Source organism: Pristiophorus japonicus, chromosome 3 (genome assembly GCF_044704955.1).
Source record: "Pristiophorus japonicus isolate sPriJap1 chromosome 3, sPriJap1.hap1, whole genome shotgun sequence".
Taxonomy (NCBI): Eukaryota; Metazoa; Chordata; class Chondrichthyes; family Pristiophoridae; genus Pristiophorus; species Pristiophorus japonicus.
This window is the reverse complement of record NC_091979.1, coordinates 123,194,413-123,210,061: the sequence shown is the minus strand read 5'-3', so window position 1 is coordinate 123,210,061 and position 15,649 is coordinate 123,194,413. Positions and strand designations below refer to the sequence as shown.

At 38.8% G+C, this 15,649-nt stretch overlaps 1 protein-coding gene across 2 annotated transcripts in view; it reads left to right on the top strand.

Moving 5' to 3' along the window:
• ttn.2 (titin, tandem duplicate 2) overlaps window positions 1-15,649 on the top strand; it is a 413,561-nt gene that overhangs the window by 373,226 nt on the left and 24,686 nt on the right. For both annotated transcript variants that reach the window (XM_070875791.1, XM_070875789.1), the window contains 20 exons: window positions 28-315; window positions 413-712; window positions 794-1,096; window positions 1,205-1,510; window positions 1,609-3,375; window positions 3,485-3,778; window positions 3,883-4,170; window positions 4,304-4,603; window positions 4,728-6,794; window positions 6,905-7,207; window positions 7,318-7,623; window positions 7,737-8,027; window positions 8,139-8,438; window positions 8,553-8,858; window positions 8,954-9,259; window positions 9,916-10,197; window positions 10,298-10,891; window positions 11,029-11,316; window positions 11,430-11,729; window positions 12,098-12,400. In XM_070875791.1, coding sequence (XP_070731892.1) covers window positions 28-315; window positions 413-712; window positions 794-1,096; window positions 1,205-1,510; window positions 1,609-3,375; window positions 3,485-3,778; window positions 3,883-4,170; window positions 4,304-4,603; window positions 4,728-6,794; window positions 6,905-7,207; window positions 7,318-7,623; window positions 7,737-8,027; window positions 8,139-8,438; window positions 8,553-8,858; window positions 8,954-9,259; window positions 9,916-10,197; window positions 10,298-10,891; window positions 11,029-11,316; window positions 11,430-11,729; window positions 12,098-12,400 — 9,492 coding nt within the window. The remainder of the gene's footprint in view (window positions 1-27; window positions 316-412; window positions 713-793; window positions 1,097-1,204; window positions 1,511-1,608; window positions 3,376-3,484; window positions 3,779-3,882; window positions 4,171-4,303; window positions 4,604-4,727; window positions 6,795-6,904; window positions 7,208-7,317; window positions 7,624-7,736; window positions 8,028-8,138; window positions 8,439-8,552; window positions 8,859-8,953; window positions 9,260-9,915; window positions 10,198-10,297; window positions 10,892-11,028; window positions 11,317-11,429; window positions 11,730-12,097; window positions 12,401-15,649) is intronic.

Genomic DNA, 15,649 nt, shown 5'->3' with positions numbered 1-15,649 from the left:
ATCACTATTATTCATTTTGATTCATAGGTGCACCTCAGGTTGAATTGCCAATGGAGTATATGGATATTGTCAAATTTAAGGCCGGTTCAGCCATAAACATTAAAGTTGACATCTCTGGAAAGCCTCTGCCATCCATTGAATGGTACAAAAATGGTAAAGAACTTGAGACAAGTTCTCAAGTCTTTATTGAAAACACAACTGACTCTGCAGCAGTAATAATTAAGGATGCCTCTCGTATCAACAGTGGAGACTATGAAGTCAAGCTTAAAAATCCCATGGGCTCAGCATCAGGAACAATCAAATTACAAGTACTAGGTATGTAGGTGTATTGTGTGTTAATAAATTGAAGGTTTTTTTTTCCAAGCTGTGCATTTTTCAAACTTTACATGACGTTTTTCCCTCTGTTTCACAGACAAACCTGGACCTTCGGTTGGGCCTATACAATTCAAGGCTGTTACAGCTGAGAAGATCACAATCATGTGGGCTCCTCCAACAGATGATGGAGGTGCACCAGTCAACCACTATATTGTTGAAAAACGTGAGACAAGTCGAATTGTATGGTCTCTCATTTCAGAAAATTTGGAGCAGACTATTGTTTCAGTACGGAATATCATTAAAGGCAATGAATATGTGTTCCGTGTTCGGGGTGTGAACAAATATGGTGTTGGTGATCCACTGGAATCTGATGCTGTCATTGCTAAGAATGCATTTGGTAAGACAACAAGATTTTTTTTTCACCGAATACTCTTCTTAATTGGTATATAAAGGCTAATTTAGAATTTTTTTTCAATAGTTACACCCGGACAGCCAACCATGCTTGAAGCTACCATGATAACTAAACAGACAATGACTGTCTCCTGGAAGAGACCCACTGTTGATGGTGGCAATGAAATCAGTGGCTATATTTTGGAAAGACGAGAGAAAAAGAGTCTGAGATGGTTTAAGGTCATTAAGGAATCTATCCGTGACACCAGACAAAAAGTTTCTGGTCTTGCAGAAGGAAATGAGTATCAGTACCGAGTTTGTGCTATTAATGCAGCAGGAGCGGGCCCACTCTCTGATCCTTCTGATTTCTATAAAGCTGCTGATCCAATTGGTATGTAAAAATAATATGAAATATGTTGAAATTTTGCAAATATTAAGCAACAGGCAGCAATGCTTTACATGTTCATATGTTCAAACATTCACGTATTTTTATTTTCAGATCAACCTGGTCAACCAACTAAACTGAAGATTGTGGACAGTACTAAATCTTCCATCACATTTGGCTGGACTAAACCTGTCTATGATGGAGGAAGCATAATAACAAGCTATATAGTCGAAAAGAGGGAAGCCGATGAAGAGCAATGGACAGTAGTTACTTCTAAGGGTGAAGTCAGAACTACAGAATATGTTGTGTCCCAATTAAAATATGGTGTTAACTACTACTTCCGTGTCAGTGCTGTTAATGTTGCAGGGCATGGAGAACCAATTGAAATGGCAGAACCTGTACAGGCTAAAGACATACTTGGTAAGTCTATGATATATACAATGCATTGAGTATACATAACAATTATGTGAAGGATATTTCCTAATATATATATATCTATAAACATTTCTATTCTACAGAGGAGCCACAGATTGATCTTGATGTTGCACTCAGAACTTCTATAACAGCAAAAACAGGTGAAGATGTAGAAATTATGATACCTTTCAAAGGCCGTCCTACTCCAAATGTCACCTGGAGAAAGGGTGAGAAAAATATAAATACTGATGAAAGATATGTCATCCACAATACCGAGTCATCTACTAGTCTCACTATTCCTGAAGTCAGCCGTGAAGATACCAGCAAGTATATTTTGACAATTGAAAATGGTGTCGGGGAACCCAAATCAACATTTGTAAATGTGAAAGTCCTTGATTCTCCTGGACCTTGTCAGAATTTACATATTAAGCATGTAACCAGAAGCACTGTTACATTAGTTTGGGAGCCACCTCTTATTAATGGAGGTGCTGAAATTGTCAATTATGTCATTGAAAAGAGAGATGCAACAAAGAGAGCCTGGTCAAGTGTCACAACTAAATGTTCCAGCACAATGTTTAAGATTACCGACTTATCAGAAAAGAGTTCATTCTTTTTCCGAGTACTAGCAGAGAATGAGAATGGATTGGGTGAGCCATGTGAGACTTCAGAACCAGTGAAAGCCACTGAAGTACCAGGACCAATCAAAGATCTTGCGATGCAAGACTCAACAAAGTCTTCTGTTGTGTTACAATGGAACAAACCTGACTATGATGGAGGTAGTATAATTACAGAATATGTAATTGAAAATAAATTGAAAGAGGAAAAAGAATGGTCACATGCTGGAACTTGCAAGGTCTGTACGTTTGAAATTACTAAATTAAAGGAGTTAACAGTAATGGAATTCAAAGTGTTTGCTAAAAATGAAAAGGGATTAAGTGATGGTGTTATTACTGGACTTATCACTGTGAAAGATTATGTCATTACACCTGAAGCAGACTTATCTGAAATACCAGGAGGAGAAATTCGTGTCAGAATTGGACACAATGTACACATTGAACTGCCATACAAGGGTAAACCACGACCAAATATTAAGTGGCAGAAAGACAATATTCCATTAAAAGAAAGTGAACAAATCCGGTACAAGAGAACAGAAAGCAAAGCCACTTTAAGTATTAAGAATGTCAAGAAAGAACATGGTGGGAAGTACACCTTAATCCTTGATAATGCAATTTCCAGAAAGTCATACAACTTTACAATAATTACACTTGGTCCTCCATCGAAGCCTAAAGGACCAATTAGATTTGATGAAATCAAATCTGAAAGTGTCATAATTTCATGGGATACTCCTGAAGATGATGGAGGAAGTGAGATTACTTGCTACAGTGTTGAAAAGCGTGAAACTACACAAACCAATTGGAAAGTGATTTGTTCTAGTGTGGCCAGAAACACTTTTAAGGTTACCAAACTGGTTAAAGATTTCGAGTATCAATTTAGAATTTGTGCTGAAAATAGATATGGAGTAAGTCAGCCACTTAATTCAATGACTGTAATAGCAAAACATCAATTCAGGCTTCCTGGACCACCTGGAAAGCCTGTTGTATACAATATCACTTGTGATGGTATGACAATCTCATGGGATGCACCAGTATATGATGGTGGTTCAGAAGTCACTGGTTATCATGTTGAGAAGAAAGAAAGAAACAGCATCTTATGGCAAAAAGTCAACACAATGCCTGTTTCTGGCAGAGAATACAGAATTCCAGGACTTCTTGAGGGCTTGGACTATCAGTTCCGAGTTTATTCTGAAAACAGTGTTGGATTAAGCCCAGTTAGTGAGGCAAGCAAATTCATTTTGGCTGTCTCACCAGTTGGTAAGTAATCTATTCCTGAAAAGTATAATAATGAAGTCAACTTTGTGCTTAATTCTACATACATCAAAACATAAAAGCTAATATTGACTTTGTATGCTTACTTCATCAGATCCACCTGGTACACCAGATTATATTGATGTAACAAGAGAAACTGTAACACTTAAGTGGGCTGCACCACAGCGTGATGGTGGAAGTAAGATTGTGGCCTATTGTGTTGAAAAGCGGCAAGGAGGTGGACGTTGGCTGCGGTGCAACTTTATTGATATTACTGAATGCCAATATACAGTATCAGGTCTTAGCCCAGGTGACCGTTATGAATTCCGTATAATTGCTAGAAATGCAGTTGGAACAGTCAGTCCACCTTCTCAGTCATCGGGACACATCATGACAAGAGATGACAGCAGTAAGTACTGAAGAAAAAGCTAACTATGCTTTATATGGTATGGTAGATAGTTGTTACATCTTTGAAGTTTTAACTTAATAATTATTCAACTCTTTCTTTCATAGTACCACCATCAATTGAATTTGGTGCTGAAAACTTTGAAGGCATGACTGTAAAATCTGGTGACAGTATTCGGCTCAAGGTGCATATCAAAGGCCGCCCATTACCACAGGTGGTCTGGTATAAAGATGGAAAGGAAATTGACAAGAGATTGATGGTAGACATCACCAATGTTATTGGGTCTAGTTCTGTCTTTGTTAGAGACAGCAACCGGGATCATCGCGGTATATATACTGTGGAAGCCAAGAATGCTTCAGGCAGCAAGAAAGCTGACATTCATATCAGAGTTCAAGGTATTTGGAGGAAATTGACAACTTATGTACCTACTTTACTTTCTTAGTTGCTTGTTTACTGTTCTTAGTAGTACAAATATTTTAGTTCTTGTTGGATCACTTGCTGGGCACTAACAGATCTGATCTTGTTTAGATACTCCTGGACCACCAGTTGGACCTCTTCGATTTACCAACATTACTGGAGAGAAACTGACGTTGTGGTGGATTCCACCAGATAATGATGGCTGTGCTATCGTTACCCACTATGTAATTGAGAAACGAGAAACAAGTCGACTTGCATGGGCATTGGTCAATGATAATTGTGAAGCCTCTTCATACACTGTCACCAAGCTGATTAAGGGGAATGAGTACCAGTTCCGTGTTTCAGCTGTCAACAAATTTGGCACTGGCAGACCAATAGATTCCGAGCCAGTTATTGCACAGATACAATACAGTACGTGTGTTTCACAATTTAGAATTTATAGTCATTAATAGTTGACCCCACTCTTTTGTCAAACCTTTACCAGTCCTAACTTGTCAAACCCATTCTAATTAGTTAACTGTTTTTGATTTCACAGCTGTACCTGATGTACCTGGTATTCCAGAATCAACTAATGTTTCAGGAGAAACTATCACACTTACTTGGTCAAGGCCAAATTCAGATGGAGGAAATGAAATTAAGCACTACATCCTTGAACGGCGTGAAAAGAAGAGTATGCGTTGGGTCAAAGTTTCTAGCAAAAGACCCATTACTGAAACCAGATTCAAAATAACTAATCTCACAGAAGGGAATGAATATGAATTCCGTGTCATGGCTGAAAATAATGCTGGAGTGGGTCCCTCAAGTGACATTTCTAGACTTATAAAGTGTAGAGAACCAGTTAACCCACCAGGCGCTCCTACAGTTATCAAAGTCAAAGACACAACAAAGACATCTGTAAGTTTGGAATGGACTCGGCCTGTCTTTGATGGAGGCATGGAGATTATTGGCTATATTATCGAAATGTGCAAAGCTAGTCTTGAAGATTGGCATAAGGTTAACATAGAAGTATGTATCAACACCAAATACACAGTTACTCACTTGGAACCTGGTGAAGAGTATAAATTCCGTATCTGTGCTGTTAATGGTGTAGGAAAAGGAGACAGCTGTGAAATTTCTGCTCCGGTACAAGCTACAGATAGATTAACCTCACCTGAAATTGATATTGATGCCAGTTTCAAACAAATTCATATTGTTAGAGCTGGTTGTACAATTCAGCTGCATATTGCCTTCCAAGGCAGACCAGTTCCTATGGCCACTTGGAAAAAAGTAGATTCTTCCATTGGTTTACATGTTCACATTAATACAACAGATACAAGCAGTACATTAATAGTGGAGGACTGCAATAGATATGATGCTGGAAAATATACTCTTACTCTGGAAAACAGCAACGGCAGCAAATCTATTACATTCACTGTTAAGGTACAAGACACTCCAGGTCCACCTGGACCAATTACCTTCAAAGATGTTACTAGAGGTTCTATTACATTAATGTGGGATGCTCCCGTTCATGATGGAGGTTCACGTATTCGTCATTATGTTGTAGAGAAGCGTGAAGCCAGTAGGCGTAGCTGGCAAGAAATCAGCGGAAAGTGCACCCGACAGATCTTCAGAGCACAAGAACTTGCAGAAGGAGTGCCATACTTCTTCCGTGTCATGTCAGAAAATGAATATGGTGTTGGTGTACCATATGAAATAGCAGAGCCTATAGTAGCGACTGAGGAGCCAGCACCACCTAAAAGGCTAGATATTGTTGACACAGGCAAAACCTATGCTATCTTGGCTTGGATGAAACCGGAGCATGATGGTGGCAGTCATATTACTGGTTATCTAGTGGAGATGAGGAAAAAAGGAGCAGATCACTGGGTTGAAGATGGTCAAACCAAACTCCTTACTCTTACAGTTGATGGACTTGTTGAAAATACAGAGTATGAGTTCCGTGTCAGAGCTAAGAATGATGCTGGCTACAGTGAACCAAGGGAGGCGTTTTCATCTGTTATTATTAAAGAACCACAGATAGAACCTAAAGCAGATTTATCTGGAATCACCAATCAAACAATCACCTGCAAAACAGGAAGTACCTTTACTATAGATGTGCCTATTAGTGGGCGTCCAGCTCCTAAGGTAACGTGGAAACTTGAGGAGATGCGACTTAAGGAAACTGATAGAGTCAGTATCCAAACAACAAAAGAGAGAAGTACACTGACTGCAAAGGACACTATGAGAGGTGACTCTGGCAAATATTACTTAACACTTGAAAACACAGCAGGAGTCAAGACCTTTACTGTAACTGTTAATGTTATTGGGCGACCAGGTCCAGTTACTGGCCCTGTAGGCATTTCATCCGTTTCTGCAGAGTCATGTGTATTGTCATGGGCAGAGCCTGAAGATGATGGTGGCACTGAAATCAACAACTACATTGTAGAAAAACGTGAGTCTGGTACAACAGCATGGCAGCTCATCAATTCCAGTGTAAAACGTACTCAGATTAAAGTTACTCACCTGACAAAGTATATGGAATACAGCTTCCGAGTCTGTGCAGAGAACAGATTTGGTGTCAGCAAGCCATTGGAATCAGCGCCTGTGGTTGCTGAACATCCATTTGGTAAGTAAAAAAAAATTGAATCTATGTTTACTTAATACATTATGACTAAACATACACATAAAGGATGAAATCTGAGAAAACTTACTAATTTTTTTTTGTATATTCTCTAGTACCACCAAGCCCACCAACCAGGCCAGAAGTATATTTTGTATCTGCTAATGCTATATCTATCCGATGGGAAGATCCATACCATGATGGTGGCAGTAAAGTTACAGGCTACTGGATTGAAAAGAAAGAACGTAACAGCATTCTCTGGGTGAAAGAAAACAAACTACTATGTATTGATTGCCATTACAAAATATCTACTCTTGTGGAAGGCTTGGAATACCAGTTTAGAGTTTATGCAATGAATACTGCTGGCTTGAGTAAAGCTAGTGAAGCATCTAGACTAGTACTGGCTCAGAATCCTGTTGGTAAGTATAAGAAAATAGATTATATATTATGCAATTATACTTCTCTATATTTGAAAGTAGTTACAAATTTCAGTTGAAATTTAAATTTACTTTTGTTTAAATTTATAAAGATCCTCCAGGTCGACCAGAAGTAACTGATGTTAATAGGTCTTCAGTTTCAATAAAATGGACCGTACCAACCTATGATGGTGGAAGTAAGATTATTGGATACATCATTGAACGCAAACCTTATAATGAAACTGGAGATGGCCGCTGGCTTAAGTGCAACTACACCTCTATCTCAGATACCTTCTACACTATTACAGGACTTAGTGAAGCAGAAGTTTATGAATTCCGTGTTTTAGCCAAGAATGCAAGTGGAGTAATTAGTATACCATCTGAATCTACAGGACCTGTCACTTGTAAAGATGAATATGGTATGCTAAAGTCAGAAATACATCATAGATCTGTAAATGGTTTTAATTTCCTATTGAAACATAAACAAGTTTATTTTTAATGGTTATTTATTACTTTTTATTCATATTTACAGTACCACCCAAGGCTGAACTAGACAGTAGGCTACTTGGAGATATGATTACCATAAGAGCTGGATCAGACCTGGTGCTTGATGCTTTTATTGGTGGGAAACCTGACCCTAAGGTATATTGGTCTAAAGGAGACAAAGAACTAGAGCTTTGTGAAAAGATCTCTCTGCAGTACACTAACAAGCGTGCTGTTGCCATTATCAAGTTCTGCGATAGAAATGACACTGGAAGATATACACTAACTGTGAAAAATCCAAGTGGAACTAAGACTGTATCTGTAAATGTTAAAGTGTTAGGTAAGTTTTTTGTTACAAAATACAATAAATACTTTTAGAAATATTCTTCAAGTACAAAGTTCTGTACAGGCTATATTTGTGTCTTAACTTTATGTTTCAAACTCTGTTTAGATTCACCAGGACCATGTGATGGTCCACTTATCATCAGCAGATTAACTGAAGAGAAATGCACTTTGTCATGGAATATGCCAAAGGAAGATGGAGGAGCAGAGATTACACACTATATTATAGAGAGACGTGAGACTAGCAGACTTAACTGGGTAATCGTTGAAGCTGAATGCAAGACTCTTTCTACTGTAGTTACAAAACTTATAAAGAACAATGAATACATTTTTAGAATAAGAGCGACTAACAAGTATGGACCTGGTGTGCCACGGGAGTCTGAACCTGCCATAGCCAGAAACTCATTCAGTAAGTACTATGTGATAAGTTTCTTTTATGTTGGAAAAATATTATTATTCATCTTAGTAAAGTAATAGCAAAGATATTACTGAAATCTAATGCACTCTAATTTGTTGTAAACAGTCATCCCATCACCACCTGGTGAACCAGAGGTTGTTGCGATAGGAAAAGAACATATCATCATCCAATGGTTGAAACCCGAAATTGATGGTGGAGCTGAAATTAGTAACTATCTTGTGGATAAACGTGAAAAACGAAGTGTACGTTGGACTCGAGTCAACAAAGACTTTACTATTTATGATACCAGACTCAAAGTTACAAATCTAATGGAGAGCTGTGAGTACCAGTTCCGTGTTACAGCAGTAAATGCAGCTGGTAACAGTGAACCAAGCGAATCATCACATTATATCCTGTGCAAAGAAGCCACATGTAAGTATTAGATTTTTAATTAATATTTTAAGTGTCTTATAATTGAAAATCTATACAAGTACTTATGAATTTAATCTATTTAAATTAAATAACAGATACACCTGCAGTACCTTCAGCACCAAGAGTTGTGGATACAACCAAATACAGTATCAGCCTAGCATGGACGAAGCCCATGTATGATGGTGGTTCTGAAATTATTGGCTATGTACTTGAAATGAAAGAGGAAAGCATGGAACAGTGGTATAGAGCACATACTACAGCCAACTTAAGAAACACAGAATATACCATTACAGGTCTTACAACTAGCAGGAAGTACTATTTCAGAGTTGCTTCTGTCAATATTAATGGAATGAGTGAATACAGTGAATCATCTGCTGAAATTGAAGCAGTAGAAAGAATAGGTAAGTGGCATTATATAGGCAATTCGTAGAGTTTTGCAATCCTTTACACTTTTCCAACACGATATATCTAATATTGGAATAAAATGTGCATGTCTGGTACTGAAAATGTTTGGGTATTAAATTATAACTAGAATTCCTTAGAGTTTAGACAAATGAGAGGGGATCTAATTGAAACATATAACATTCTTAAGGGGCTTGACAGGGTTAATGCTGAGAAAATGTTTTCCCTGGCTGGAGAATCTAGAACACAGGGTCAACGGCACAGAATAAGGGGTCGACTATTTAGGACTGAGATGAGGAGAAATTTCTTTACTCAAAGGCTTGTGAATCTTTGGAATTCTCTATCCCAGAGGGCTGTGGACGTTAAGTCGTTGAGTATATTCAAGACAGAGGTCAATAAATTTTTGGGAATTATGGGATAGGTGGAGTTGAGGTAGAAGATCAGCCATGATCTTATTGAAGGGCCAAATGGCCTACTCCTGTTCCTAATTCTTATGTTCTTATGTTCTTAGAAAGCAATCCAAAACTGACAACTTTACAATCCTGAGAAATATCTTAATCAGTGATATTTTTGATTGTTGATAACTTCTTGAAGATTTTATTAGTAGAAGATTGTAACTTGTTTTTCATCTCTGTTGCACATTTTATTTTTCTAGAAATTCCAGACCTTGAGCTTGCAGATGATCTCAAAAAGACTGTCACTGTTAGAGCTGGTGGCTCACTCCGCTTAATGGTTTCAGTAGCAGGTAGACCTACTCCAATGCTAACCTGGAGTAAACCTGGTGTTGATCTCTACAGTCGTGGTTTTATTGATACGACAGATTCTTACACACTGCTAGTAGTTGACAAGGTGAATCGCTATGATGTAGGAAAATACACTATTGAGGCTGAAAATCCATCAGGCAAGAAGTCAGCGACTGTAGTTGTCAAAGTATATGGTATGTGAAACAAAATATTTTTCAATCTTTTGTTCCTGTTGTCATCTTTTGTTAGACATTTTAAAACTTAACACAAAAAATATACCTGCTATATTCTCAGATACGCCTGGCCCACCTGGCGCTGTTAAAGTGAAGGAAGTTTCAAGGGATTCTGTGGTTATCACATGGGATGTTCCAACAATTGATGGTGGAGCACCGGTCAACAATTACATAATCGAGAGGCGTGAGGCTGCTATGAGAGCATTCAAGACAGTGACAATTAAATGCAACAAGACAATTTATAGAATAACTGGACTTGCTGAGGGAACATTGTATTATTTCAGAGTCTTGCCAGAGAATATCTATGGAATCGGTGAGCCGTGTGAAACCACTGAAGCAGTGCTTGTCTCAGAAGTTCCTATGGTTCCACAGAAATTGAATGTAATTGATGTCACAAAATCTACAGTCACACTAGCCTGGGAAAAACCACTGCATGATGGAGGCTGCAGACTGACTGGTTATGTTATTGAAGCATGCAAGGCTGGTACAGAAAGGTGGATGAAAGTTGCAACACTTAAACACACAGTCTTTGAACATACTATCATCTCTCTAAATGAGTTTGAACAATACCTGTTCAGAGTCAGAGCCCAGAATGACAAAGGTGTCAGTGAAGCAAGAGAGATTGTAACTGCTGTCACAGTACAAGATCAGAAAGGTATGTGTAGGTTTAAAATACATTTTTGATAATTATATAGAAGTTCAAAAATAAATATTAATATGAATTAATGTATTATGAATATAACAATAGTTTTACTAAAACTTGGTTTTATTCTTGTATTTCTTTTCCAACAGTGATACCAAAGATTGATTTGGCAGGCATAGCTCAAAAGACTGTCACTGTACATGCTGGCAAGCCTATTGAACTTTCTATTCCAATTAGTGGCCGTCCACCTCCTGGTGTGTCATGGTATTTTGAGGGTACAAAACTGAAAGAAAATGATCGTACCAAAGTAGAAAGATCTGCCAAAGTAGTTAAGCTTACTGTGCGTGAAACTACCATAGACGATACTGGTGACTACATGCTTGAACTAAAAAATGTTGCTGGATCTGCTACTGAATCCATCAAAGTGATCATTCTTGGTAAGTTTTTTCTCACAAGCTCTTTTTTAAAAATTACATTACATACCAGTGTACTGTCCGTGGTACTATAATCATTTTTCAAATCTTAGATAAATATATTAATTTATTTGCAGATAAACCAGGACCACCTGCAGGCACAATTAGAATTGATGAAATTGATGCCACCACTGTCACCATCAGTTGGGAGGCACCAGAGAAAGATGGTGGTGCTGCCATCAGTGGTTATGTGGTGGAACAACGTGATGCTCATCGCCCAGGATGGCTGCCTGTGTCTGAATCTGTTACTAGGAACACATTCAAGTTTACTAGATTAGTTGAAGGCACTGAATATGCCTTCCGTGTAGCTGCGACAAACCGCTTTGGTATGGGATCATTTTTACAATCTGCCATTGTGGAATGTCGGAGTGCCATTAGTAAGTGCAATACTAAAATATTTTACTCGTAATTAGAAATGTCATGATATTAAAATGTAGATTGTTTTATGTAAAAAAAAAAAATCCTATGACTTACAGTCTCTTGATTATGCTAATTATAATGGACTATAATTGTAGAAATGATAGTAAATCAACAATAGTTAGACTCAGTAGTTAGACACATGTTTCAAGGCTGTTAAGGGGAAAACATACTGTTTCCTGAACTGGCAGAATAATGGAATTATTCAAAATCAGAATCATTGATACTCATGATACTTTTAAAAGTTATTTTCAAAAATCATTTCCCTATGAATCACGAAATTATTTTTATACAAGGTAAATGATGTTCCAATTTTTTTCACCAACAGATATACCTGAACCCTCTGGTACTCCTCATGTATTTGATGTCTCTCGTGATGGTATGACAATTACCTGGGAACCACCAATTGATGATGGAGGTTCACCGATTACTGGGTACATCATTGAACGCAAAGAACTAAGAGCTGACCGATGGATGAGAATCAACAAAGTGCTCGTGACTATGACAAGATATCGTTCCACTGGTCTTATAGAAGGATTAGAATATGAGCATCGCGTGACAGCCATGAACGCAAGAGGTGCTAGCAAACCAAGTAGACCTTCCAAATCTGCAATTGCCATGGACCCAATAGGTAACATGATACAATGTCAATTTCTAAAAATGAAAATCTATTGATTAGACTTTATTTCCACAACTTTAATTTCCTGTCTTCTATTTTGTTTTTCAAATATTAATACTATCTCTCTAACAATAGTTATGGAAGCTGTTGGTCTTTAACAAGAATGTAAGAATATTTGTGGCATTTTGTTACTACTTTTGACATATGAAACTATTAATTATTAATTCTAAATATTACATTTTAAACCACACATTATTGAATATATTGTATCAATCATGGTATAGAATTATATTGTGTATTATTATACTTTAAATTGTCACAGCCTTGACTTTGCCGATTATTAAAGTTTGTAATAGTAGTGTTGAGATATAAATTTACTTCTTCTGTCAAAGTGCATTAAATGTTTGAAATAATCTACCAAGCAAGTTAATGGAGGCAAAAGCATTGAAGTGACTCAAAGTTCATTAGATGCCATGTTAATGTATTAGAGGGATGAACTTGTAAAACTCATTTCTCAACACTGACTTTTCTTATGATAAGGCAATCATTTAAGTTGTAATAAGCACTATTGAACTTACATGCATGTCATTTGGACAGTAAGCCAAATAACATGCATGTAATTTTAATTGAGTGTGTAACACTTGCAATATAACCATCAAATGGAAAATAAAATCCTAGATGTTTCCATTGATACCAATAGCCACTAGCATTTTAAAATAATCCAAAAAATAATGAAAATTGGCACTTACAAGCTTAATTATATAATCGCATGAAACAATATAAACATCTATTTATTGCGCAATAACGTAATTTAAAAATATGCAATATAGGTTTGGACAACATGCTAACAGCTGATCAAGATTAGGAAGTACTTTGTAAACTAAAACTTCCGGATGAGACGTTAAACTGAGGCCCCATCTGCCCTCTCAGGTGAATGTAAAAGATCACATGGCACTATTTCAAAGAAGAGCAGAGGAGTTATTCCCGATGTCCTGGCCAATATTTATCCCTCAATCAACATAACTAAAAACTGTTTATCTGATCATTATCACATTGTTGTTTGTGGGAGTTTGCTGTGGCGCAAGTTGACTGCCACGTTTCCCACATTACAACAGTAACTACACTCCAAAAGTACTTCATTGGCTGTAAAGCGCTTTAAGATGGCTGGTGGTCATGAAAGGCACTATATAAATCCAAGTCTTTCTTTCTTCTTTCCACTTATTACACCTTGTTTGATTTTTTTTTCTGTACCCTGCTTTCTTTTGTTGACACCTCTGCTTTCTTCTGAAGGCATTGGGGAGGATTTACCTCTGGTATACCACTCGGTGGTGCGCATGGTGGTAGACAATCAGGGGAAATTGGGCACATCTCCTGCCCTACTGCTATTGATTTTCCTCCGCCCAGGCTGGGAACGCAGCTGGTCATCCATTCCTGCACTGTCCCACCACATGCTAATGACAGTGGTGCCCAGAATCCTGGTCAATATCCCTGCCTTTTGCTACTATCACCAATCCCAAGAACTCCCAAAAGAGGGGTGGCCAAAATTTGGCCCTCCGTTTTTGTCCGCACACCTCTGAGCCCCCCGCCAACTTTTTACCTCAGAAGCAGTACCGAAAAAACTCCCTGCGACCATGGCCGATTCTTGGGCCATCTGTGGAGCTGGCGAGCCAAAAAATGAAGAGGGGGGGGCGGAGCTAGGTCCCAGCACTGAAAACAGTGTCGGGACCTCTGCACATGCGTGCTAGAGTCTACGCGCATGTGCAGTAGCTCCTGGCAGGCCATTTCGGCAAACGCGCGCTGCAGGCTGTGTGGGAGGGGCCGAAGCTCGCCATCCCTAGCCCTGGCCGAATGGGCTCCCTCATCGGTGGCCCGCTGCGTTCCCTAAGGTAGGAGTTCTATTTTTTATTTGTTATTTACTGATTGATTTTGGTGCTTTAGGTGCAGGGTTCCTTCTATTTTATTTGTTAATTAATTGCTTATTACTTTTTGTGCTTCATTTGGTGCTTGGTGGTGCTTTAAATGTAGTTACTTGCGCTGATTCCTTAACTGTAAGTAAGGTCTTTCTGTGCGGACAAAAGTGGACACACACGCTGCCCTAAGTTAGTTTAGTACAACTTTTTTCTGGCCAAATTGGCATAAATGGTGAAAGTGGCTGGGAACGTCTCCTTTTGAAGAAAAAAAACTGACCTAACAAAAAACCTAACTAACTCACTTGCACTGGCACAAATTAAATGGCCATATTTGCAACTAAAAAGATACACCAGAAAAATCAAGTTACACTAAAAAAAACAATGCAACTCATGGGGAAATTTGGGCCCTATAATAGTAGTGGAAGATATGCTGAAGTCCCTTTTGAAGAGTGAGCGCCAAGTAATGGGCACCTTGGCCTCTTCAGGAAATTACAATTTTTAGGCCTCAGCTCTCAGAGAACTAAATATTGTTCAGATCTTTTTTACTATCTTTATGGCTTCACTTTCCCCTTTTAAATGGGCTCCTTCCTTTTCTGGTACTGCAGTAGGTATCATAGGCAGTCCCTCGAAATTGAGGAAGACTTGTTTCCACTCTAAAAGTGAGTTATTAGGTGACTGTACAATCCAATACGGGAATTACAGTCGCTGTCACAGGTGGGACAGACAGTCGTTGAAGGAAAGGGTGGGTGGGACTGGTTTGCCACATGCTCCTTCCGCTGTCTGCGCTTGTTTTCTGCATACTCTCGGCGACGAGACTCGAGGTGCTCAGCGCCCTCCCGGATGCACTTCCTCCACTTAGGGCAGTCTTTGGCCAGGGACTCTCAGGTGTTGATGGGGATGTTGTATTTTATCAAGGAGGCTTTGAGGGTGTCCTTGAAATTATTCCTCTGCCCACCTTGGGCTCGCTTGCCATGTAGGAATTCCGAGTAGAGCACTTGCTTTGGGATTCTTGTGTCAGGCATGTGAACAATGTGGCCTGCCCAGCAGAGCTGGTTGAGTGTGGTCAGTGCTTCGATGCTGGGGATGTTGGCCTGATTGAGGACGCTAACGTTGGTGCATCTGTCCTCCCAGGGGATTTGTAGGATCTTGCGGAGACATCGTTGGTGGTATTTCTCCAGCGATCTGAGGTGTCTACTGCTGCAGCAATGCTGCATTCTCCTCTATGATAGTGGCAGTCTCCCCCACTCTGGTGGGAATGCCAGGAGCCCACCCTGCTTAGATAAACAGCACTGGCCCAGTAAAATTGATTGGGGTCAGGACAGAATCAGATGACAGGTAGAACAACTGCCTT